The 24,263-nt window shown below is 43.2% G+C and overlaps 1 protein-coding gene across 1 annotated transcript in view; it reads right to left on the bottom strand.

Annotated features, from left to right (window-relative positions):
• BMP7 (bone morphogenetic protein 7) overlaps positions 1–24,263 on the bottom strand; it is a 54,724-nt gene that overhangs the window by 23,633 nt on the left and 6,828 nt on the right. Inside the window, exon 2 of the mRNA XM_064168091.1 lies at positions 6,368–6,560. Coding sequence (XP_064024161.1) covers positions 6,368–6,560 — 193 coding nt within the window. The remainder of the gene's footprint in view (positions 1–6,367; positions 6,561–24,263) is intronic.

Consider the following 24,263-nt stretch of genomic DNA (forward strand, 5'->3'; position numbering starts at 1 on the left):
AGCTGCTGGTTGACAAGTGGCAGTAAACACTAATGAGCACTTCCAAGTGGGATAAAAATAAATGGGAAGGATAGGCAGCAGCAGTGAAGGTGACTCGTAGCAACTTTCATTACATTTCAAGACAATGAATGGGGTGGGAGTAGCCCCAGAGCTCCAGCTTGCCTGGCTGTGTCCCGGCAGCAGCAACCCCATGGCCACTGCCAGGAACTCTTGCACTCTCTTGCCTGCATCCAGGTAATCTGCCAGCCCAAAAGAGCACACTGAGGCTGCCCAGCAGCTGCACTGCTCTAATGCCTGCCTGCTACTTTGAGGAACTGCAGATCTAACAGTGTTTTAAACAATGACCATACTGTGACTCGCAAAGAGACTTCAAATGGCTTTACAAATATGGGTCAACACTCCTGCTTCCGTTTTAAAGTGGGAAACACTTGAGGCACAGATATGTTAAATGTCTTATTGACTTGGCATGTGCACCACAGCCAGCAAGCCAGAGGCATAACTCTGTCCCTTTCACTTGTATTCTAACCCCAGAGGGCTGTTTGGGTCACAGACATGGTGCAAGAGAGCAAGTTTACTAGGAGGCAGCCCAAGGATGGAGCTAGCATGGTAGGCTAGGTGCAATGCATGTCCAGGTTTCAGCAGGTGGAGGGAGGAGAAGGGACATCCTGGGAGGGTGAGAAGAGATCTGGGGTTAGAAGACATCTGTTTGGACTGAAAAACGGCAGTATCCAGATTCCAGTTAGCTTGGTGTCATTGCTTTAAGTCGGCTGCAGCTGTTCAAAGACAAGCTTAGGAAAATATTTTTCAGACTTTCCTACTTTGAGCAGGCCCCAGGATCTCCCTGGGCCTCTCCCTGGCACGTCTGCAACACCCTCTGTACACAGACCTGGTGCAGCTCTCCTCCCACACCTTCCCTTCCCCACATGCCTGGGATCCCCTGATTATCCTAACCTCTCCCTCTCCCCCTGCTCCCTCCGATAAAAACCCTCCCCTGCCCCAGAGAGGAGTCGTCAGCCTATACAGTCTGGGGTCTTCTCCAGGTGAAAAGATGGCCACAGCAGGAATAGTTTGCTGGGGGTGGTTTCCAAGGTTTGGTCTGCAAACTGGCTGAAAGAGATCTGTGTAAATTTAGTTGAATCCTGGGAGAAATCAAATTCACTTTTAAACTTCAGCAGATTCTTAATTCTGTTTTGTATGTTTTTGATAGTCATTTTCCCTTTCCTCTCTAGTGTTTGAGAGGAGTAAGAGCTAAGTTTCAAAGACATTAGAAGTGGCAAAGGGAGTTACAGAGCAATGCAGCATGTTTCCTGACTATGAAGCCTCTTGTAAAAGCAGTGCTGAGAGAAATGAGGTTATATACATATCTCTGACACTTTATATACAGCTGTTTCTGTTCAGAATGGAATCGCTGTTCATTAGTGCATCACTTTGCTGAGCAAGAGCCCACTGGGCAGTGCAGAATGCCTCCTGCAGCTACTCAAGTGCCTGTGAAGAGCTGTGCCTCAGTGAGTGAGTTTAGGATCTGTCAGAGATTTTGCAGGCTGCAGTGCCTCTTAGAAATGGTCTTAAAGAGATAACTAGATGCAGCTCTGCTTTAGCAGAGCTCTTGGGGTTTCCAAGCTAAAGTTCCTTTGCTACCTGCTAAGAGATGTCTACCAATGACTTGCAGATAAGTCACCAAAAGAATTCAAAGCTGTTGTCAGAAGTACCCTTTTAGCTGCTGTTAGTACCTGCAGATAACATGGTGCTGAGGCACAATGTTAAACCAAACTATACTCTTCTTTACTGCACCATGCCTAGAACGACCACACTGGTAAAAGCTTCAAAAAGAAGCCACATCTGCTTCACGGGTTGGGTGGGCTGAGACCTTGCTTAGTTACTGAATTACATGTTTCAGACCATAACGTGGAAACAGATTTCAATGAATGGGTGAAAGGGGTCTGGAGAGGAGCTCAGGTTTGATCTGGGTGCAGAAGTGGTGTAGTTTAGAGCACAAACTAAAATGTTCCAGCTGCAAATCAAATCCAGGAATGCATCGTGCAGGACCTTATTTTTCTGTGGGGCTGGTAACAGGAGCATTCAAATCATTCACTGCCTTTGAAGCCTGTGAAATCTGTAATGGCCACAAAGTGAACAGGTAGCAACTACATTTCCATTACCAAAGGCTGGTCGAGTACCCGGCTTTACTCTCTGCAGTAACAAAGCTCCCATCGACTTCAAAGGATTTACTCCACAGTGCAAGTGCTGAGTCCAGTGAAATCGGAGAGGTAAATCTGGGATGAGGTATGTCTGAAGGTGCAGACAGATGGGCAGGACCATGCTCTGGTGTTGAGGAGAACTGAACATTCTGCCCTTGCTTTGCAGTGTCAGGTTAACGAATTGAGAATGATGGCCTGACAATCTGCCCCGGCACCGGATGGGGACGTTCTGAAAACACAAGTTCCTATCAGTTGTGATAGGAGTTTGGTACCCAATCTGCTTTAGCTGCTGTGAGAAATCCCTCTGCACACCTGCACTGGAGTCCCTCTGAAATGCTTGTTTTTGGCCACTGCGTACAAAACCAGCAGAGAGTCTGAGGGCAATGGATATTACTTTTGGAAAGTATTTCACAAGCTATGTAATGAGGCCACTGTAAAAATATCAAAGTTAATTCTTCTGAGACTTGTACCCATAAGCTTTATTTTGACACGTTCCTCGCGTAGATGCCCGAGACAAATGGACCTTCGACACCTGGTAGCAAGTCCTGTACCCTGCAATGTGCTCCCTAGCACCATAATGTGCTATGCTTTCCCACAGCACCCAGAAGGGAGGCAGAGACTTGAGCAGCACCTAGCTCCCTGATGGTAGCCTTTAGTTCCCATTAGCAGGGATTGTGACCAAAATCAGGGACTTGATGTTCTCCTGCTCAACACCTTTCTCAAGACAGTTACTGGCCTTATAAAACTCTTTCCCAAGCTTTTGGGATAAGTGAACCATGAAGACCAAACAAAAGTTGGACATGAGTCACTGGACTTTAAGTTAAGCACATGAAAGCTTTGAGACATATTAGTCAAAATATCAACTGTTTTCACAGTGTTTATGATATTAGGAACATTTTTGGTCATGAATGTACTTGTTTGCTTCAAGTGAATAACTGATTCTTTGTCCCTGAAGAATGCTGTACATGCCTTTTTATAAAGCAGATGTTGCCAGATTTGTCTTGCAATGATTTCACAGATTTGGAAGGGCCAGAAAGAATCTTTGATCATTTAGTCTGATTTCCTATAAACACCTGTAAAATAATATCTTCAGTCTGACAAGACATAACTTCTATTAGTCAAAGTCCAGAGTGGCATGCCATTGACTACAAAGGACAGGGCTGGGCTCTCATTTTTACTGCCAGGCTTGTCAGGTGTCTATCTGAGCAGGGAGATGGAAGACAGCTTCCATCCCATGTTCAGATGTGTGCAGTACTGAGGGGCAGGATTTCAGAAATAGCCTGCTGTGGGTGCAGCTGTTTATCTGGGAAGACCTGTGCCTGTCTTTTTCACCAACAGTAAATTGCAGACAAGAGTTGTTACTGGTTAGATACCAGCCAACCTGCCTGAACTTGTAAAGCAAGTCAGTTAATTGTTGCACTGCTCATACTCATGGTTTATTTGAACTGAGGGTGCACCAGCATGCCCTCCAAACTGGAGGCTCATCTGAGGTTTAACTGAAAATCAAGCTTTTAGCTTGACAGATTCTTCACCCTCAAAGGAAAAAAGTCTCCAGTTGGCCTCAACTTGGGCTTTCCATCTGCATGCTGTGCTGGTTTTGTGGCCCTGGATGCTGTCCTGATCTATGCTGTGTGTTGCTGTGTTACAAAGGAGAGATAATGCTGCAGCTGCTTCTGGGGAGCTGCTGTGCCTTGGTGCACTTCAGAAGGAGGTGCACCTGGGCTGGAGAATATCTGGTGTTTCACATCCCACAAGGCAGTTCCACCAATCTCCTGGGAGTTTCCACTGCTCTTCTATCATCACAAGAGCACAAGGAGAGGGAAAGCCATTTGGGGTTTTGTTGGCCATGTACCTGCCATGCTCTCAGTAGAGGAGAGGAATCTACAAAGCCAAACGAGCCAAGGTTTTCTTGCCTGCGTGGGGTGAAGGGTTTGGCTTTGTTTTGCTCTTGTTGCTAACAACGTCAGATGGGTCTGACTTTCCAGCCTGCTTGGGATGAGACAAACAGCCAAGGAAGCATCAAAGTGAATGGGTGTTTTTTGATCAACACTGGAGAGAGTTTGTTTTCTTTCTCCACTTGCCCAATGACACACTGACTTGGATGACTGGTCTGTGACAGAGCCGGTTGGAAAGTGTCAGTGGAAAAATGCAGAAAAAGAACAAATATTTTTACAAATGTTAGTGACAATATTTTTTACCTTTGGTCAATCCAAACCAACAGGAATATTTTTCCAGGACAAATTGTTCAAAAACTCACTATTGCCCTGTGCCAAAATGTATGCAGAGAGCAAATATACATCAACACTCATTAAAAAGAGTGTTCCTGTGGCGAGTATGATGCAGTAAAATTGCATCAAATCTTGTAGGTGGAACATCTGTATCATTAGCAAGATTCCTCACCTCTTCCCACCAGTGGTTCGTGTATATGCCTGCTCTTTGCATACATTTTTTCCTTTAGGAACAAGCATTTGTGAAGGAGACAGTTTGCAGAAACGCTGCTTCACGCAGAACTGTGCCCAGTGGAACCCTTGAAGTCCTCTCTAAACATAACTTTAACAAACCCGTACATGTATCATCTTAAAATTAAGGTAATAAATGTCATCCTAATTCTGTCAGTAGATTCCTAGTGGGCACCTACTTCCCTCATCAGGATCTGATAGAAAACCTCCCTGGCATCTGATGAGGAAAGACATTTACTCCAAGAACAGGTTTCTGGCAATTCCCTTATGCCCTGGCACACTGGTTAGAGCCTCTTCATCTGCCAACACATCTCTTGTTTCTGCTTTTCTCAAGAGTGAAAAGTCATCCCTGCAGGCTTGTACCTACATAACCTACTCAAAAATAAAAACACACACAGCATAAGGAGGCTTCTATCGCTGGAAGGGACTAAGATGGAATATAAACGTACATGCTTTATGATAAGCACAACATCTAACAGGTCCCGTGCTCACCTGTGGCATGCTGCCTTCTCTTTTAAGTAAGCCTGGTTAAAATGTATAGTTTGATTTAAAAATAGATTAATATTAGCAAAGACCTCCAACTCTGCAAATGACCTGTGTTATTAGAAATGCCAGGACAACCATGGGTTTTAAGCCACAAAATGAGAATTTCAGATGTGGAATAAAACACAGCAGTTGTTAAATACTTTAACCATATAGCAAAGCCAGTAGAAATTCTCACCATTTAAAAACATTGATGAGGTTTCCTGTCATGTTCCCATTTTTTCTGCAGTTTTACTAGCTCTTATAAAAATAAAAACCCCAGAGTCCTGATCACATATTTTTTTTTCTGACCCTTTTGGACATTCTCCTTTTTTAAAATCCTTAGTGTTTCTCTCTTTTCACAAACTTAACTTAGGACTGTAGCATTATTACCCCCTATTTAGTAATCCTAAGGAATAACTTCTGACTAGCATGTGGCTGTAAATACTTCTCACGTAAATAAATGCAGTCTCACTTTTGGTAAGACTTGTGTATAACAGAACGATGTGCAAATGAAACTAAGTGGCTTTGATAAATGGTTTGGGATTGCTGATTAATTGGAACTAAAAACAGATGAGAAAATTGAACATATGTTCTTATTCACATTCCCTGGAGGATTTGTCAGGGATCTTGGCATACATTAATAATTGCTCAGAATGGATTTAATAGCTCATCTTGTAGTTCTGCACATGCAAAACAATCAGTCAATATAAAAAGCATGGTGTCATCTGTCTTTGTTAATTAGGGATCCTGAATGCTTTCAGTAACGAAGGCTAGTAATTAAGCTACAATTAGAAAGGAAGTATCCGGATGTGGGTTTACCACCTCAGGATCCCTAAGTGGCAGGAGGAGGAGGGTAGGTTTTCCACAGGTCTTGAAAGACTCTGAGTTTATGATCTTTTCCTGCATTAGCACATGGAGCAAGCCCGTTGGCTTCTCAGCTACTGAGCACTCTCAGGGCCAACAGTGGCAGCACTGGGGCACATGCAGTCTCCCAGGGCACCCTCTCCCCATGCCCTCAGTGGCCAAGCACACATGGCAGCTATATGTCTGCTGCATTAGCACTGACTGAGGTCTCACTGTACAACGCTGATGGCTCTTTAGACCCTTGTGCTGACGGCATCAGGATTTCTGGAAGTACTGGACGTAACTTGGAAGGAACACATAGTGCTTGTGTGTGTCACTCACCTTCCCGGGTGCTCCTGCAGCACCTGGTAGACGCTGATCTGGAACGTTTCGTTATCGAAGCGTTCGCGGATATAATCCTTATATATCCTGAACTCGGCTGCCGTCACCGCTTCCCCCTCTGGGATTCTGGAGAGATCAAACCTGAACTCTCGGTAGTGGCAGCGCTGATGGTGAAACTCTCTGTCATGCTCCACTGAAACAGAAAAACAGCCCATTAGCCACCTGCTTTGTTCCCTTTCCCCTTGCCATCAAACAAGCTTGTGAGTTGCCACAACAGAAAAGGGCAGGAATATCTGATTGCAGCATCTCAGGCTGTTGTTTGGTTTGCTAAAGCACGTAGGAAATACACAACTTTATCTGGGCTATTATAAGCACATATGTGTTCACCAGACTCCCTTTGAAACAGTTTTACAGCTGACTGGTACAGAGTGTAGGTGACCATTGTATTTTAATGATTTTTGGCAGCCTGATGCTTGACAAGCGACTCTGGACATTTGCCACTGATAAAGACCAAGCTGAAAGAAACAGATGGGGCTTTCAGGAGCACTGGTTCTTGGCCTGACTCTCCTTCTGAAAACTGCACATGCATACCCACACATACATATACACAAATTCCAGTCCTTGAGGCTTTTCATGCCAGTGAACCATATTCAGTGCCAGCCAAATTCATCACAAGCTCACAGCCCTGCTCCCAAGTGTCAGTGCTTTCCTTTTAAGGCATCTTTAGTGCTCAGGGCCATGAAGCAAATGTTCAAAGTGAAAACTTCCTTTCTACTCCCAAAACTGACTGTGGAATAACAAACAAGTGCCAGAGCCCTCCCAAGACAGTATTATTGTGGTATGTTATCCCATCGAGTGATGGGTCTGCCTGTCTTCTGATGGGCCTTTCCTGGAGACATTCAAGGTGAAGCTTGATGGGGCCCTAGGTGACCTGGTCTAGTGGGGATGTCCCTGCTGACTGCAGGGGAGCCAGACTAGATGACCTCTAGAGGTCCCTTCTGGCCCAGACCATTCTATGGGCAGCTGATGGTCTCATGTAATGCTGCTTGTGGATATGGAAGGTAAGAGTCAGCGTTGTGAGGAAACAAAGACTCCAAGGCTGCCCTCCATCAAGGGGGAGGCAAGGTGTCAGTGCCCCATGCCAACACATGAAGTGAAGTACTCTTCTTGGAACAAATTCCAAATTAAGTAGACAAGTTATACAAAGGAAAATGGGTTAACAGAGGTGTAAGGGGATGAACTGACTCGCCAGAGGTCACACCACATGACATTTTAAGAGCTTGAACCAGGGACTTCCCGTATGTCACGGTCCTGTTGTCTGTCCACTTGACCTCCCTGCAGCTCAACTGCACAATTCAAGTAGTTAGCTCTGAGATTTTCTTGGCAAAGAATGTGTGTCTTTCTACAGGCCTGATTCTCTTCTGGCAGCCATAAATCCATTGTGTAAATCCATTGACTTAAATGGAATTACTTCTGAAAAAGAGGAGCTTCAAGCACGGGTCTGGAGAGTGCTATTTAAATTTACAGCACCACACTGCGCAAATGTCCATCGGCGCTGGCGAGAGCCTCCCCTGTGGCAGGGATAGAGCGTGGGGAGCCTCTGGGAACCAGGCTGTGTCCAAGTGCTTACACGGAGCAGGTTCAGCGCTGCTTTGCTGGCTGAGATTCAGCAGCTGGCCACAGGCTCTTCCTCCTCTCACACATTACTTCTGCGAGGAGTCCAGGGCTTGCAGTTTGCCACTGTGTGATCGCTCTTTTGGGAAACACTTCAGAGCTTTTACTAGTAGCTGAGATTCATCATAGAAGAGTTTTTTTTTTAGGTATGAAAGGTCTAAACTTTCCAAGACAAAGGTGATCAAGTTCAGTGAATGGTTTTATAGGTTGAGCAGTCTTATCATGTGCTGAATGAACAGAGTTATTGTTGGACCTCTAAGTACAGCATCTCATACATGCCTGGGAAGATCGCTCAGTCATTCATACCCTCAAGTGCAGGAATATTTGAACATTCACCAGTGTTTGTATAACACTTGGCGGGCTAAAACTGCCCTATAAGCACTGCAACACTCTTAAATATGCCTCAATTCCTTTCCTCCAAAGCATTCTCAGCAGAACAAGATACAAAGAGTATGATTTCAGTCTCAAAGGAATCTGTCTGCAACCAAATTATAGAGAGGAGGAAAAAAAAAGTTAATATGGAATAGCTCCTTTAACCACAACTATAGAAGAATGACTATAATGTTGTGTGGTTTTAGTTAGATTATGGGTAATATCACCAGCAGGGTGTTTTACAGAGAGCTCTAGCAGTAGGACTTGTTTCCAAAGGCAGGGGAAGGCTGAATTTCCAAAGGAAGGTGGGTGCACCTTTTCAGTGATGACAACTACATCGGCCAACACCAGGCTTTGGCTGCACTTCATGCACAAAGTCTGACAACAAACACATGAAGATGAAACTTTTTTGGGTGCTGCTAGAGTTCACAGTGATTCCCACTGCAGTGCCCTAGAAAAAAATCTGTCATATTACTATGAAAAATTAACAGCTGGGGTCATAAAATAAAGAGCCCCAAAGTCTGAACTTTCCCATGCTTTGCAGATGTTTGGATATAGAGGTTTGGGCTGAGCCATCTTTAGTGTTAAAGCAAACATTCCTGTGGCTATAGTCATTAAGATCATGAAAATATGTGGATATGTAACTGAAGAAAGAATCCCAAGAAACCCTTCAACTCAGTGTTTATTGTTTTTCCCCTTTTTCTTTGCACTCCGGACCTATCTGCTGACCCAGAAGTAACAAATCCTTTCAGAACTAATTTATGAGAAACACTGACCCTGAATCAACATCTGTTAGATGACTGCAGTAAATCTTATTACATAATTAAACACCAAAATCTACTTTAAAATAATGTTAAGGGTCTGACTTGAACTCATAAAAGCAAGACTCTTCATTATGAAGGCTGAAATCCTATCCTTAATTCATGCTGCCGTGTGTTGGTATTTGTGACCATATGGTACAGTATAAATGATTGTGCACTTTTTGTAGATCCTGAGCACAACAGCACGAGGTGAGCAAGGGAGCATTCAAGAAGTCCCAGTTTCCTGGGTTTGATGAGTGTTAGTCAGACCTTTGACAATGCTGCAACTGGGTCATTTCCAATTAATTACCTGAGCAGTCTCAACAGGGGAGGAGAAGGAGGAGTTAAAAAACAAAACGGGAGGGCAGTGATGTTTTAAGTGTTCACCAAAACAGTCATGCAAATTGGTACAGCTCTTTGAATACAAACTGTAGTTTCTCTATTAGATCCATAAAATCTGTGATCCCTATTGATGCAAGACACCATAATGAGAACCTTTTGGTCTTTCTTGAAGGACTTCATCTCAGCTGTTTGTCAGCCACTTTGTGTTAAAAACTCCCTTAAAAGTCATCAAGCAGTATGAACATTTCTGGCTATATTTAATAGCCCTTCTGCCCAAAGAACTTGAACTCATGTTTGTCCCAGGTTCATAGTTCTTACAAACCACTACTACCCAAAGACTTTTGGTGAGTACTTTTAGCCTGGTTCCTAATTTCAAACATTGGAAATTCCAGCTCAGAAACTGTCACAATTCAAATGGTTTGGCAAGGCAGCTGCTTGGAGAGGAAGCCAAAGCTCTGGATGTGCAATCAAAGGTTGTAAAATATGAAAAGGAAGAACACCCTTGAAAAATAATTCTGCTATGAAACAGACTGTGTGCTTCAGCTGTGGGAAAACAGTGGATTTCCTCTCCTAGAGGAACAACCCCGTGTCACTCATAGGTGATACATGTGTAAATGCACCTTTCCTCATTTTCAGAAGTGGTTTCCCATTTTGGAGGCACAACCACCACAGAGACCCAGTGTAACACCTGGCTCAAAATCTACTGGTGCAAAATAACACTCAGGCATGGTGAGTGCAGCAGCTAATCGTAGCTATGGTAGGTGGGGCTCACCAGACACTCCCTTTGGCACAGTCCTTTGGAAAAGGAACGGTCAGGACAATGGGACTTGAGAGCTGTAGGATGGAGAGAGACGACAGATTCATGAGAAAATAAGCAAGACACCAAAAACTGTGCAGGACAATTGGGGTGATCCAAACAAAACAAGCACATATCTTAGGTTAGTGGTTATCAGTAAGTTTGCCACACCTCTGCTGCAAATATGTGAGTAAGCTTAGCATCTTAGAAAGCCCGGCCTTGACTATCTGTCTACAATCTCAGTGCTGCACAGACTGCACTCTATCTGATGTAGATAAGGCTCTGATCTCTCTGAAGTCTTTTGTCTCTCCAAACCAACTCTGTTGTGGCATTGTGGTGATGCAAGAGGAGGCAGGATGGCATAGTTGTGCAACAACCGGGATGGTTAAAAGAAAACACAGATACATATACTCAGGTGTGAAGTAGCCAGGTATCAGATCCAAAAATATGGAAAAGATGGAGATTAAATGTTAACAAATCCCTGGTAGTTGTTTTGACATGTCCTAAAATGTACTCTTCTCAGATACACAACTTGCAAACATTAAAATGCATGGATGGAAAAGTGTAGGTACAGCTGGAACTCACAGCAATGAAGTTGAAACTCGTACCAAGAAGTAACACTGGACAAAGGTCTCATGACCCTGCTTTAAAACCCCAGGGTACCCAAACTTCTAAAGTAAATGACACATCAGCATAAAGCTGGGAAACTTGAAATCATCCTAATTTGGTTGGGTTGTTTTCACAACAAAGTATGTTTAGATTAGAAATGAGAGCCCAAACCATTTTCAGCTCCTTTGTAAATCACAACTGCTAAGTGAAAGGCTAAACTGAGCCAATTCTGTAAATGTGGTTGGATCACGGATCACTTTTATACTAGGGAATGATGGCAGGCAAGGCATGACATGACATGACAGCAAAAATTATGTTGAGACTTAGTTTGCAGAGGTTACTATTTCTCTCCACACATACCAAAGAAATCATGGAGGCTTACTTAGCCTTAGTGCCGAGCACAGTAGCACAATGTCAATCACTAACTCTATGTCAAGCATAGAAGCAGTGAATCACAGCAATAATTTTATGAGAATGACTGTGTTAAAAACTAATTATTACAGAGGTGTTAAAGAGCTAATCCAAACCCCAGGGAAGGCAACAGAAATATTTCCATTAATTTCAATGGATTTCATGAGAGGCCTTTTGCCAATTTACCTGAGTATTTTTATGCTCTTGTTTTATGAAGATGTAGGAAAAAAAATATATATCTCTTTCATATGCACAGTAAACACCAGATGAGTAGATTCTATGCTCAGGCTGCCAAACTGGGAAAGCTTCAGTAATTCCATGCCTCCTCCTCCCTGGCATACTTAGGTGATGCACTTGGAATATTTAAACAAGCAAAAACTCTTTTTTCCTGTTAATGCTTTCACCTGATAATATGCTAATTGTTTTTATAAGGCACTTTAAAAGTAGTTGTCTTATTTATTGCAGAGCTAACAATTAGAGTGCTACTTGGTTCTCATTCACAATGAAAAAAAAAACACCAAGTACCAAATGGAATGTGCAGTAGGGTATCTGTAACGTTTTTACTCCCAAAAAAGGCCAGAAGGGATTTGTAAAGGACTTTAATCTCAAATAGATGAAAGGTCTTGAATTCCTGAAACTGAAAGATAAGTCAAAGGAAAATAGATTCCAAAAGACAACACCCCCTTGCCTCAGCCTCTCAGCCAGGAGGGAGACTCACTGCAGAGCCATCAGCAGTTTCTTAGGAATCCCCTCAGAGATTTGGATGCCAAAAAATTCTGCCACACTCTGGCATCAAGGTCTAACAGGTTGTGCCTGCCTGGCCCCAGGGACTGAGCAAGTCATATAGGTGGGTAAGAAAGTCTTCCCTTTGACAGAAACAGAGCTCCAGAAAATGAGCACTATTTCTTCAGAGATGGCTGAGGGCTGATTTGTCCAGTGAGCCCTGCTGGGCAAACTCCTGGGAGGACAAACTACACATTGAATTACACCATTTTCCACCCAGCAGTTGAAAATCTCATCTGATTTTCCAAGAAAATTTACCTTTAATTCCCTCCATTGCCAACCCCTTGAGATGTAAGCCAAAACTTCAGAAACTCTCTTGCACCATTTCAGTGTAAAGCATGAGGTTCCTAGAAACCAGCTGCCCTGGGACCACCAGCGCTGTCTGGAGTCCATGAGCATCTTCAGCAAGCGTACAATGGGGATTCACCACTCCTACCTACTGCTTTTAGGAAATGGATTCAACTGGAAAATCATTTTCCATTCCCTGGATGAGTTTTCAATGGATCCTGTCCTCACCCAGCCCACTGTGGTGCCCCAGAAGCAGCGGTGGCAGGAGGAGGAGTGAGGACCTCCCAGGATGGCAGGAGGGAGGGCAGGGCCACCCCCTGGACTCTGGGCTTGCAGCGGTTGTGAAACTGCACTGTAAATTTTCAGGATGCCAAATTTGAGACCTCTTGATGGGATTGTAATTAACAGGCATTAAATGTTCCCCCTATAAATTGCACTTCTTTGTCTCTAAATTGGTGGATAAACCCATGTCACTTATGAAATACAGCCCTTTTCTCAATATGGTAGTGAGGTTCAAGAAGGAGGAAACCAATTAAGGAAGCATCCAGCGGTCTCCACAGCTGAAAGAGCCTACTAGGCTCAGCAGAATTCCCAAGGAGGCAAGAAGTGCAAGGTCAGTCCTTATATTTTTCTGAGGAAAAGGAGGAGTATAATAAAGATTGCAATAATGTCATGCCAGGGCATGGTCTGCTAAGGCACACATTTCCCTCCTCATTGTGCCAGACAGCCAGAGGTACAGGGGCAGTGGCAATAAATTTATAATGGCAAGAATTTAAGAATGAAAAGGTTTGTGATTGATTTTCATTTGCTTCAACCTCTTGGCTACAAGATTTACATGCTGACATGAGGCAGCTAAAGCAGCAGTTAAAGAAGTATTTGAAGAAACAGTTACAGAATATAAATTGAGAGTCCCATAAATGGAGTACAGCAAACATTTTGGGTTGTGTGATGCCGTTTTTTTTAAGAGTGATTAAAAACAGTATTTGGAGGGTTTATTACACTGGATAGCTGCAGCTCTCTAGCTCATCTAAAAGCTACCCAAGTTGTTGAAGAAACCTATGGAAAAACAAAAGCATCCCTTCATTTTGGTCTGTGAGATAAGCTTAACTAGAAAAATAGTCTGTGGTTTGTCTCTAAGTCTTTAATACGTCCCACCACCTGGGACTGCTGCCATGGTGCCACTTCTAAAAACACAGCCTGTCCTTCAGTCACAGGCTCAGGACCCCCAGGTATTTGGGGGGGGGTGTCTGGACTGACCTGCCGAAGCCCTGCCCTGATGGTCTTGACCCTTCAGCCCTTTGCAGAAGAGGCTGCTCTGAGCCAAGGTAGCATGCAGCAGGTGGGAACCTGCACCCAGGCATGCTGATGTTCATGTACCCATTTTACAGCTAGGCAGAGGGAGATGATGGGGCTGTGATATCCCCTGCACAGTAAATTCAACATGTGGCAGGGTGAAGTCCTGCCCCAGACAAGGGTGGAAAGCAGGACTAATGCATTAATTTCAAGTGAGATGAAAACTAGGCTCCATAAATTCTGATCCCCAACCCCAGAGGTTAGAAACAGGAGGGTTCAAAATTCTTTAGTGTTCACTCCGTAAAGCAATCTGGGGTAAGGATTTCTGCTTTGAAAGGGAAAGAAAACCCTCTGGAGTTAATATTCTTCCCTTAGCCATCACTTCATTTTTTCAGCTTTCAGCATGAAGGTGGTGCTGCCAACAAGACCACCTAGCCACAAACCCAGCAGGGAGCTTCCAAAATTCTTCTGAACACTGACTCCTTGTTATAAATTGCAAAGTGGTAATAGCAACAGTGCATATCACATCTGTGCCAGGCTTCGGGCCTGGGAAGGAGCATTCTCCCTGCTGCCGAGCACAACTTGGAAAGATCCTTTCAGTCCACACATGTATCAGCATTAGCTATTTCTTTGTCAACAAATCCCTTAATACGTACCCTCTCTATCATGTACAGATGTCCAAAAATAATGGAATACTGTACTACAAGATTAAACACTTTAATGTCAGCATATGTGTTGCATGACTCTTAACAATGGTATCATTGTGCGTGTACAAACAGCAGGCTGAGGGAAGATGGGTTTAATTATCTCCGAAGCAGCAGCAAGTTCTTCCTGACCAAGTTAAACTTCAGCTAGCAAAGACTGCTCAGGACAGAAATTGATATTTCTCTGACAAAATGCCTGGGTGCTCTGTGATGTTCTTCCAGCGTTTGGGTTAGTGCTGTACTTGCTTTGGGACTTCAGAGAGCGATAGGGAGCCACCTGCTCCCCTGGGAGTTGTGCTGGCCAGGAACACAGCCGAGGATGAGAGGATGCTGCAAGCCACCACATCCTCTTGCCTCAAGTGTCATCCAGGAGACTTTTAAGTTACAATTCCTGGGATGGTAGCTAGCAAATGGGAAACATACTATTCAGGAGGGAAATGAGAGAGAGAAGCATGCATGCTGCCTTCTGCATTTGGAGACGTTCCTTTGCTGGATTTCTTTGTAGGCACTTTAAGGCAATGCTGGATGGTAAAGCTATTTCTCCTTAAAGGACATCCATGAACCATCTAGGCAGGTTATGCACAGGTAATCCATTTTCTTTTCCAGGTGTGCCCTGAGCAGTACCCATTTAAATTGTGGTTTCTCTGCTGAAATCAGAGCCAGACTAGATGAAAGGTATTGTGAAAAATTTACATGTGGGACTGTTCTGTGAACACAAAACTCTCTTAATAGTAAACAGACGGATTGTGGTGTGAATCCTGACGCTGAGTTTGCAATGTCTGTATGTGTATCTGGGGAAAGCAAAGTTAAATAAGCAGCAGAGTTGTGTTTCTTCAGAATACCTTATTCACAGCCTTAGCATGTGAAACACAGCAGCACATAGTGCTGCAATCCATCTGCAGCTGCTCTAACGCACTTAGGATTGCTGTGGGATTTCAGGTGTGCAGGGGAATGAAGAAATGGGGGGTGACAGGGGAAAGAAATAAATGGGAGTTCATTAAGTTTTTCTTTCAGACAGACTCTCTATTTCTACCTTCATCCTCCAGGAATCCAATATAAGCAAATCTCCTGCAGGGTCTCCCTCATCAGCCTCTCTATTCTTATTTCTCTCAGGACAGTGCTGAGCTGGGGATTTACCCCCAGCAGCTCTCCCTTTACTAGCACTGGCATTTTTCCAGAGAGACAGAGAGGCAGGTTGCGGAATGTGGTGATGCTGCAAAACGTGTCCACTCCTATGTCCTCCCAACTGACCAGAGCTGTGGCCAATACAAAATATCTCCAGCTCTCATGCTGTCACTGGGAGCAGGGTTAACTTTGGCTGGTTTTGGCCCTCAACAGACTGCACCACAGATTGGGACTGTTGCATCTCTTTATGTATCTGAAAGACAGGGATGCACTTGGACAGCAATTCCAAGCAGAGGCCTCCTGCGGCTCCCTGCTGGTACCATGTGCTGCACAGGACAGGCTAAGGCAGCTGCAAAGCTTCCTGCTCATCAAAGGCAATCTTAGCTCTTCTCTATACCCTCCTCAAGAAATGTCTCTATGTTCAAATTGAGCAAAATGAGAGGCAGGAGCTCATCATTATTTGTTTCCTTTTCTCTGTCTGCCCTGTAATGCATAGGATGGCATAACACAGCCTAAGAGCAGAGGCGTGCTGCTGTCTTAATACATCCCCTAAACCCTAAATCTTCTGGGTGCAGCTGTGGGAAGTATATGAAGGAGTACATTTTTCCTATCCCTTCTTGAGCAGAGATGACTGCTACATTTCTCTGCTCTCTCTTTTGCAGTCTGGGGGGCAGTGGGGCAACTTTCCTGGTGCTGTGAAATCACTGTGTTTATCTGGTGAGGCCAACTTCACGGGGAAGCTGTGCCACCATTAGGTGTGAACTCCCTGTCACACATTTTGCCAGTGCATCCAAGGGTCAAGGAGATAGTGACAGCCCCCACTGAGGGGGAGGAACCTCAGATGAGGGTCAGGATGAGGTGGCAGACAGCACAGAAAAGGGTAGTACACATCTAGAGGAGAAAGCAGGGTGGTGGGTGTCTTGAGAGAGAGGAGGCTGCAGAACACAAAGAGAGAGAAAAGTTAGTGGCAAAATGGTTCCTTGAGAATAATAATCCCAAAGTCCAACCAGCAGACAAATGGGGCCCAAGGTGCTTCCTGCAACCTGCTCTGAGGCTTGAGGCCTCTCAAAAAATCACTGATGCAAAAAACAGACGTCTGCTTGTGCATGCAGCACGGAGCAAACAGAAACACATCCCAGCACCAAAGAAGGAGAGACAAGTGGCTGACCAGATCTGGTGAGAAATAACATGTATTCATCCAGGGAAGATAAGAGGCAGTATGACAGACAACAACAGGGAAAGCTAAAATGGGCTACTTGGGCCAAAATGCAGATTTTGGAAGAAAGAGTTCCAGGTCATGCTTGAAAACTTCAACGTGTGAAATGGTTCCTCTTCAGCTTGGACCAGTTTCAGATCAGGGTAAGGCATGAAAGTTTCCCTGAAGCACTCTTAGGCAGCTCTAACCTAACCTCAAGTGAAGGAAGACAGCCCATTAGTGACAGGCAAACTGGACGGGTGCTCATCCTCAGAGAGTGAGGACAGCAGCACTGCAAGCTTCCCTGCTCACTGTACCACAGCATTTGTACAAGGGGTAGACTAAGCATGGCTACAGGAAGCTGGGAACCTGTGACACAGGCAGGAAGGCATGTGCAGAGGACATGCAAAGAGAGAGAAAATTATGACATAGCAACTCTTTGATGCAATGATTTGATCATGTAGAGATGTGGCAATACCAAATGCTTGCAGTAGCTGCACTGGGGCAAACTAAGAAGGCTTTAAATGCATTTGATAAATCAGATGCTGTTTGTAACAACCAGCCCGAGTCAGTAATCTTGGGAAGGTCACTGCCCAGGCGTCTCTGATATGTTTATACAAAACAGACAGCAATGGCTACATGCACCATCAACGCCCTGCAGAGCTCATTCACCCACATTTGCAAGGCCAGACTCCTCTGTTTTACACCTTGCCAGTGACACAGCATATTGCCCACCAACTTAGCTTCAGCAACTTCCAAATTGTGTTTCCAGAGCTGGAAGAACTTTATGCAAGTTGTGTTCATAAACTGATGCAGCTTATCTGCTGCTAATTATCTTCCACTACATGACTTTTTAAAAGCTGCCTCCTGTTCCTCATTACTGTTGGTGTATTATTATATAGCATAAAGTTACTTAATACAGCAAAAAATTCAACAACATTTGCAAAACTGATACAGAAACGAGGACTGGATTCTGGACTGGTACAGCTGGTTTAAAGTATTTCAGAAGTAAATGAAATCAAATGAGAATTTATAATCCTTCCTGAGGTCTGGATTCCATCAGACTAAACTCATTAGGCATTAAGGTGCAGGTGCAGCTAAATAAAGGATTGTTCTGCTTTCCTTAATACCACAGATTCGCATCTTGAGTTCAAAATAAAAGTCTTTTAAAAGCACATATATATATTGTGCATCTACTGGCGACACTTGAAAGAGAAAATGCAGCTGCCACAATCTTCAAATGCCTCACTTCTGTCAAAGGAATGTGCCCGTTTCTGCACTGGCCGTGCTAAGGGACACGAGTGGAGCACTGACTGCACACTGGCCTCTTAGGGCTTTTTAATTTCATTTGCATTAGACTGCCTTTCATCTACTGAACAGCTGCCCAAATAAATAACATGAATCTAATTAATCTTCCTTTAATATTGTATTGCCACAACAGTATCAGCATCCCCCCAACTATTCCAGAGTGTGGGTCTACACCTGCAGAGGCTCTCTGGGAGGGACACGGCAGGAGTCGCAGGTGTGGGGAATTGAGCCTTTTTTGTGGTTCACTCTGATAAAAGGAAAATAATTCAAGAACCAGTTCTCCAGGTTTGAAACCATAGGACTTGCTGGATTTCTCAGCTGAAATCCCAGATTCTGGTTTTGTTGAGGAAGCAGTTTGTGGGATATTACCAAATAACCAGCTGATACCAGACAGAATCTCAGACTTTGACCGCAATCAGCAAGATCTCAACCCAGAATGTACACACTCTGAGCTGTGCCATACAACTGCATTCAGCTGGGCCTTCTGAGCTTGACTGTGCAATAACAAACATCTGTGCCTTCCTCCATCAGGCAGGTGCTGGGAGACGAGAGGCAGCAAGCTACTCAGGGAAAAGGTCCACCTGTGAAAGCAGAGCTCATCTTGTGTCCATACTGTTAGATCCACTGCATATTTTTCAGGTGCCCTGTACGTGGGGGGGTCCGGCGATACTAACACAGTTCAGAAGCCAGAATTATTAAACAGATAGAAATACAGTGATTGGAGGGGTGTCAGGAAACATTCTGTAAAACACTGATTAGAGATTTCAATTACTGCTTAAAAAGATAACCCCCAAATAACCTGGTTGATTTTATGACTCTATGAAATGCCTTTTCTCATCAAAATGGGACTTGGTGACCTATTTCACATTTTGCTCTGAGATTGCTGTGTTTCACCTGTGCTGCCAAGACATCTGAGTTCAGGTCAGGCACTGAGCAGAGCCTCCTGAATTTGAGACATAGGGACTAGACAGTACATCACTGCCCAGCAGTCAGCCTCACTGCCCACTGCCACACATTCACTCGCTGGCCTTTTGCCTGCAATGGGACTCATGGCTTATGTGTACAATGTCTTTTGCTTTCTAGGAATGCTTGCTGTGCAACACACTCACTGAGAAAAAGACAGGGGAGTGCTCTTTTAATTACGTGGTATATGGGCCTGAGAGCTATGAATATTAAAGATCTGTAAGTTGATGACATCCATGTACACCTCTGTTGGTGGATGCAAAATGCTGGTATCTTACACTGACGGAAAGTGAAAACTACTATGTCAGAAAGGCCCTCCTCAGGAAGAGATACAGAGTGTGTGCACTTTAAATGTTGGTGGCCAACACCCCAGGCACAACACCTGAAGGTTAGCAGAAGATTTATTTTCAATTTAATTCCCACCCACGATCTCTATTATTCAAGAGGAATTTTCTTTGGTACAAGATAAGCCCATCAGTGACATCAGCAGCACCTAGCCCTGCATACCACACTGCAGATCGCAGGGCTGAATTCCTCACACTGAGCCTCTCACTAGGGTTGGGCCATTCAGGCCTCCTGAGTCAGCCCCTAACAACAGCATTTTCTGTTTTGTTTTGGGTTTTGTGTGTCTTCAATAGCAATTTTGCAACTGCAGTTCTGGGGTAAAAGCTCAGCTGTTGTAATACACCCTCATGTCCTCGCATCGGCTTGGTATGAATGAAGGGAACGCAGCTCACGTCTTGTTGCGTGCAACTGTTAAAAACAGCACAGAAATGAGAGTACAGCCTTTAGGAAAGTGTCTCTCAAGGAGTCAGAACAGAGATTACTCCTGTACAGCTCAGCCTCTTGCCTACCAGCCTCTGTTCTCTTGTTGAACCACAACTGTCAATACAGGGAAGAAAGACTTACAGTGTCAGACACACAGACTCTGCTTCCCCCGACCTCTACTCTGCAGTGCTTTCAGTGAAACAGCTCTCATCTCACAATTATGGATTAATGAGCCAAACAGCAGTGACTGTTTTCTAAAATAATATTTGGGGCTTGCTTGAATGTGTTGCTGCATCATTCAGGATTCTTGCATGTATTTCTGTGTTCCCTGTGTCAGGTTTTAATGTAGCGTAACGGTCAGAGATTTCTGTGGGTATGGACTCTAATAATCTTGTAATTCGATTATAATGCATGCCACTGACTTGCAGGAACTATTGTATTCAGAGGTCAAAGTTGTGTTCACACCAATGAGGGAAGTTTTATACCACATGTCTGATTTGCTTCTCCTTTTCACCTGTCTCAGGAGACAAATGATTCATCAGAGTGCTGAAATACTTTCACCTTCTTATTCAGGCCAACATTTAAAATAGATTCTTTTTGAGTTGAATATCTGTGCAGAATGACTCTTTTTCAGCTCTTCTCTTCTGCAGTTTATTACAAGTATATTTATGTAATTAGGGGCCCCAGTAGTAATGTTGTTAAAATACAAGTGGGCACATTTATTGTTTCCTCCAAAAGGAAACAACCAATCTCCAGCAGTTCTGGTTTTTCCCTGTCTCAACTAAACATTTACTGTTTTATTTAGCTAGCAGATTGTGAGGCTAAAGTTCCTTCTTTTTTTTTTTCCCTATTTCTATTTTCTTTAAAAAGAAAAAAAAAAAAGTTCCCTCCTTTCTCTTAAAGAATGCTGGATTTTTTAAGGATATGGTCAGAAAGGGGAACTTAAACTCAGCATGATGTTTATAGTGCCACACAAGCTCCAGGAAGAAAGTGATGTGCAGCTCTCTTTATTAACATCCAAAAAGTCCCTGTGGGATTATAATTACTGCACAGTAATAAACAAATAAAAGTAGCTAGATTAAAATGTTCAGAATACTTTTGGTGATAGAAGCAATTAAGTTTTAAACTTTAAAACCAGGGGAGGAGCAGCTTGCTAGCATCGCATATGTGGGCAGAACAACTACAACTAGGAACTGATCCATGTCAGTGGTGATTGAATATTGTTTGTGGCATTATAGAGAGCTGGCTGATGTATATGAATTGTTGAAACGTTGACACAGAAGTATTTGAACACTAAGCAGTTCAGAATTCCCAAATTACAGTAACTTTTAATCTTCCATTTAAATGATCAACCTGAGCTTGCTTTTCCTTGGGGTGCCAAAGGCTTCATTAAGGTCACTGGGTGTTTAAAGGACACCAGCAGTGAAACTCAACCAGCCCTGTTCCTAACTCTAGCTCAGCAGGAAACCTCTCTTTCCATCAGAATTGTAATTCCCAACTACTGATGCTGTATTATTTTATGCCCACTTTTTAGTAATTCTCCCAGGGTTCCTCTGGTCTCTTTCAAAAAGGTTTTACTGCCACTGTGCTGTGGGAGGAACAATTAGTAAAATCAGAAGACCAAGGCAACCCCACCAGTGTCAATGAAACAAGGTGGCTGAAGGTAGGATTTGGCCCAGTGGCTCTAGTAACAGAGTCAAATCTCAACCTGATTTAAAGCCCCCCCAACATGGTACAGACATTGTGCCAGCTCCTCAGATGGTGTCAACTGTGGTAACTCCACTGCTGGGGTGGCCTTGTGCCAGCTGAGGAAATTGCCTGGTGACATCAGTGGGTTTGCTTGGAGGTGTAATTCAGCCCAGCATCACATGCTGGGAGGTTGCAGCCTAACGAGAGGAAACTTTGCTCATTTGAGGAGCAGTTGTGCACAACAGGCAAAACTTCCCAAAATGATGCACCACCAGCAACAGTGTCCCCTAGTCACAGAGAGCCTAAGAAGGCACTTGCTCATTTTAGTTATTATTTAGAGGGAAGTGAAACCTTCCCTCTCCCCCTTCCTCTTGTTTTTTTGAAGGAAGGTAGCTTCTAAGAGCTTGCCATGAAGATCTAAGTTAAAGGATTTTCTCTACTACAAAGCCTGCATAGTTTCCCAGGCCAGGTGGACCCAAGAGCACTGACTGCATGCTGAAAAATCTCATCCCCACCCTTCAGGCACTTTAATTGTAAGCCTTTCCAGATACACTGGATAAACACTGTCAAAATGAACCTGAAAGGGTTGTTGTTGTTGGTTTAGCCCTTAAATAATTACGAGTTTCTCTGTCTAATTACAACATAATCTTGTTTAAAGCTGGATGGTTATTTGCAGTGTCTTTCAAATGAGGTGAAATCAGAAACAGTGAGAAACTGTAATTTACAGGTCTTCTACTTTAACACAAGGAAAAAGAGAATTCCTACTGCTGTAAAATTTAATTCAACCTGACAACAAAAGAGCCTAACTTGGAAGCTACTGCAGTAGGATAAAGATGATAAAGAATAGCATGGGACCACTGAGATGTAACAGAAACTTAATACTCTGTGGATAATTTTTTTCAAACAGTTTAGACATAGTTTAAGGTAATTTACGGGAAGACTTGAGTGACAAAGCACATTACTTGAAGTGCCTTTCCTTCACTAGGCACTTTCTAAATTCTTTCTCTTTCATTTCTCTACTCTCAGGAGACTTTTAAATCCAGTGAACCAAAACAACACTTTGTTTGTTGGTATAGTGCAGGGGCTGGCACAGATGGCAGACACTGCACCTGTTCCAATAAAATAGGAAAATTGAGAGATAAACCATGGCAGTCATTAAGAGGAATCTACTGAAACATGAACAATTTGTATTTTGAATATCCTCCAGGAATACAATGAAAAACACATAAGCAGTCCTTGTTTTCACCACCATCAGATTAACATAGATTTCTTTAAAGGAAGCTTCCCATTTGTTTCATGTACAAAGACAGTACTTACCACTAAAGTAACTATGATCATGCTTGGATTTCTTTAAGCAAATTATTTTACCTAGCTACTCCTTTTAAAGAAAGAATTATCTGCTGGCAGTTTTATTTGAAATCAGTTAATTCCCCTCGTTCCTTGGTTGTGGCAGCTTTTTCTACTTTTACATTTTCTCATGCTGAGTAACCTCACATTCTTACAGCCTAGTTCATAATAATGATCAGAACAGCAACATAAACAAAAGTGCTGCTCATCTATTAATGAATAACTAAAACTGTGGGAGGTGGGGGAAAACCACAGAACTATTTGGATAGTCAGCAACAAAATTCACTGCCGTTTTTTTTCTGTTAAGCAGAAGGAACATGCTATGTAATATCTGATAAATCACTTTAAAATCTTATATGAGAAGGAACATGAAGTAACAGCTACTCAAAGGATTAACTTTTCCCAACATCTGCCTCGATCATCGGTGGCTGTGCTGTTCATCATCCCATACATCTCTGTTTCTCTCACACATATACACACAAGAATTAAATCCAAAATGTCATGAAAATTCCAGAGTATCATTTAATGTTGGCAGCCCTGCGCTGCAAAGCCATTTATATAAAAACTGTGGTTGGCAGCTCTCACTCTTCCATGGGAACAAATTAACATTGGCATTCCGAGCACAGGAAAGTAAGGAAATTAGAAACACAGTTTATTTTTGGCCAGTGCTTTGAAATACTGTACCATGCTACTGATGTCAATTAATGAAAAGCAGAATTTTGCGGAGAGGGTCTGGTTTTGAAACACATTAACACACGTTAAACATGTTTGCACAGGAACTGGATTGTAAGCATCTTGGTTCCAAAACAATAAAGCAATTACACTAAAACTTGTAGTCTCAAAGTTGCCATTAATTCAATCCACCCAATCTGGATCACTAAAGGATTTGCAGTGACTTCAAGATGTAGTTGACACAAATGTTTAAAAAGAAGATGCAAGGCACAGGATTGTGGGGCTTGAACAGCAGGGCTCACACTCAAGATTCTTTTACACTACCTGCTGTAAATCAGGTGACTTTCTGGATGAGTAAAGGTGAGACTCCCAAATAAAGGGAGTCTTGGCAATCTTAGTATTTCTCATCAACAAAATAAGCATTTCCAAAAGAGACAGTTTGAAGTAGAATCAGTTCAAACTTCGCTACCTGCTATGTTTTTCTTAACAAAGGTGTTTCCTGACAAAACCTTAAAACACTCCTGGTTTGGGGTTTTTTTTTCACATGTACACCAAAAAAAAAAAAAAAAAATCTTGATGGCAGTTTATCTCCTGGCATAACTCCACTGACTTCAGTGGAATTACTCCAGCACGGAATTTGGCCCTGTAGCCTTTACAACACACTGTTTATTTGTACTGTGATTCAGATATTTTGATACCAGGAATCTTTCATCGCTGAAGTTTCTCCATATGAAATATGTCTTGTATTAAGAAATAT

The sequence above is a fragment of the Pogoniulus pusillus genome, chromosome 29 (assembly GCF_015220805.1).
Source record: "Pogoniulus pusillus isolate bPogPus1 chromosome 29, bPogPus1.pri, whole genome shotgun sequence".
NCBI classification, from domain to species: domain Eukaryota; kingdom Metazoa; phylum Chordata; class Aves; order Piciformes; family Lybiidae; genus Pogoniulus; species Pogoniulus pusillus.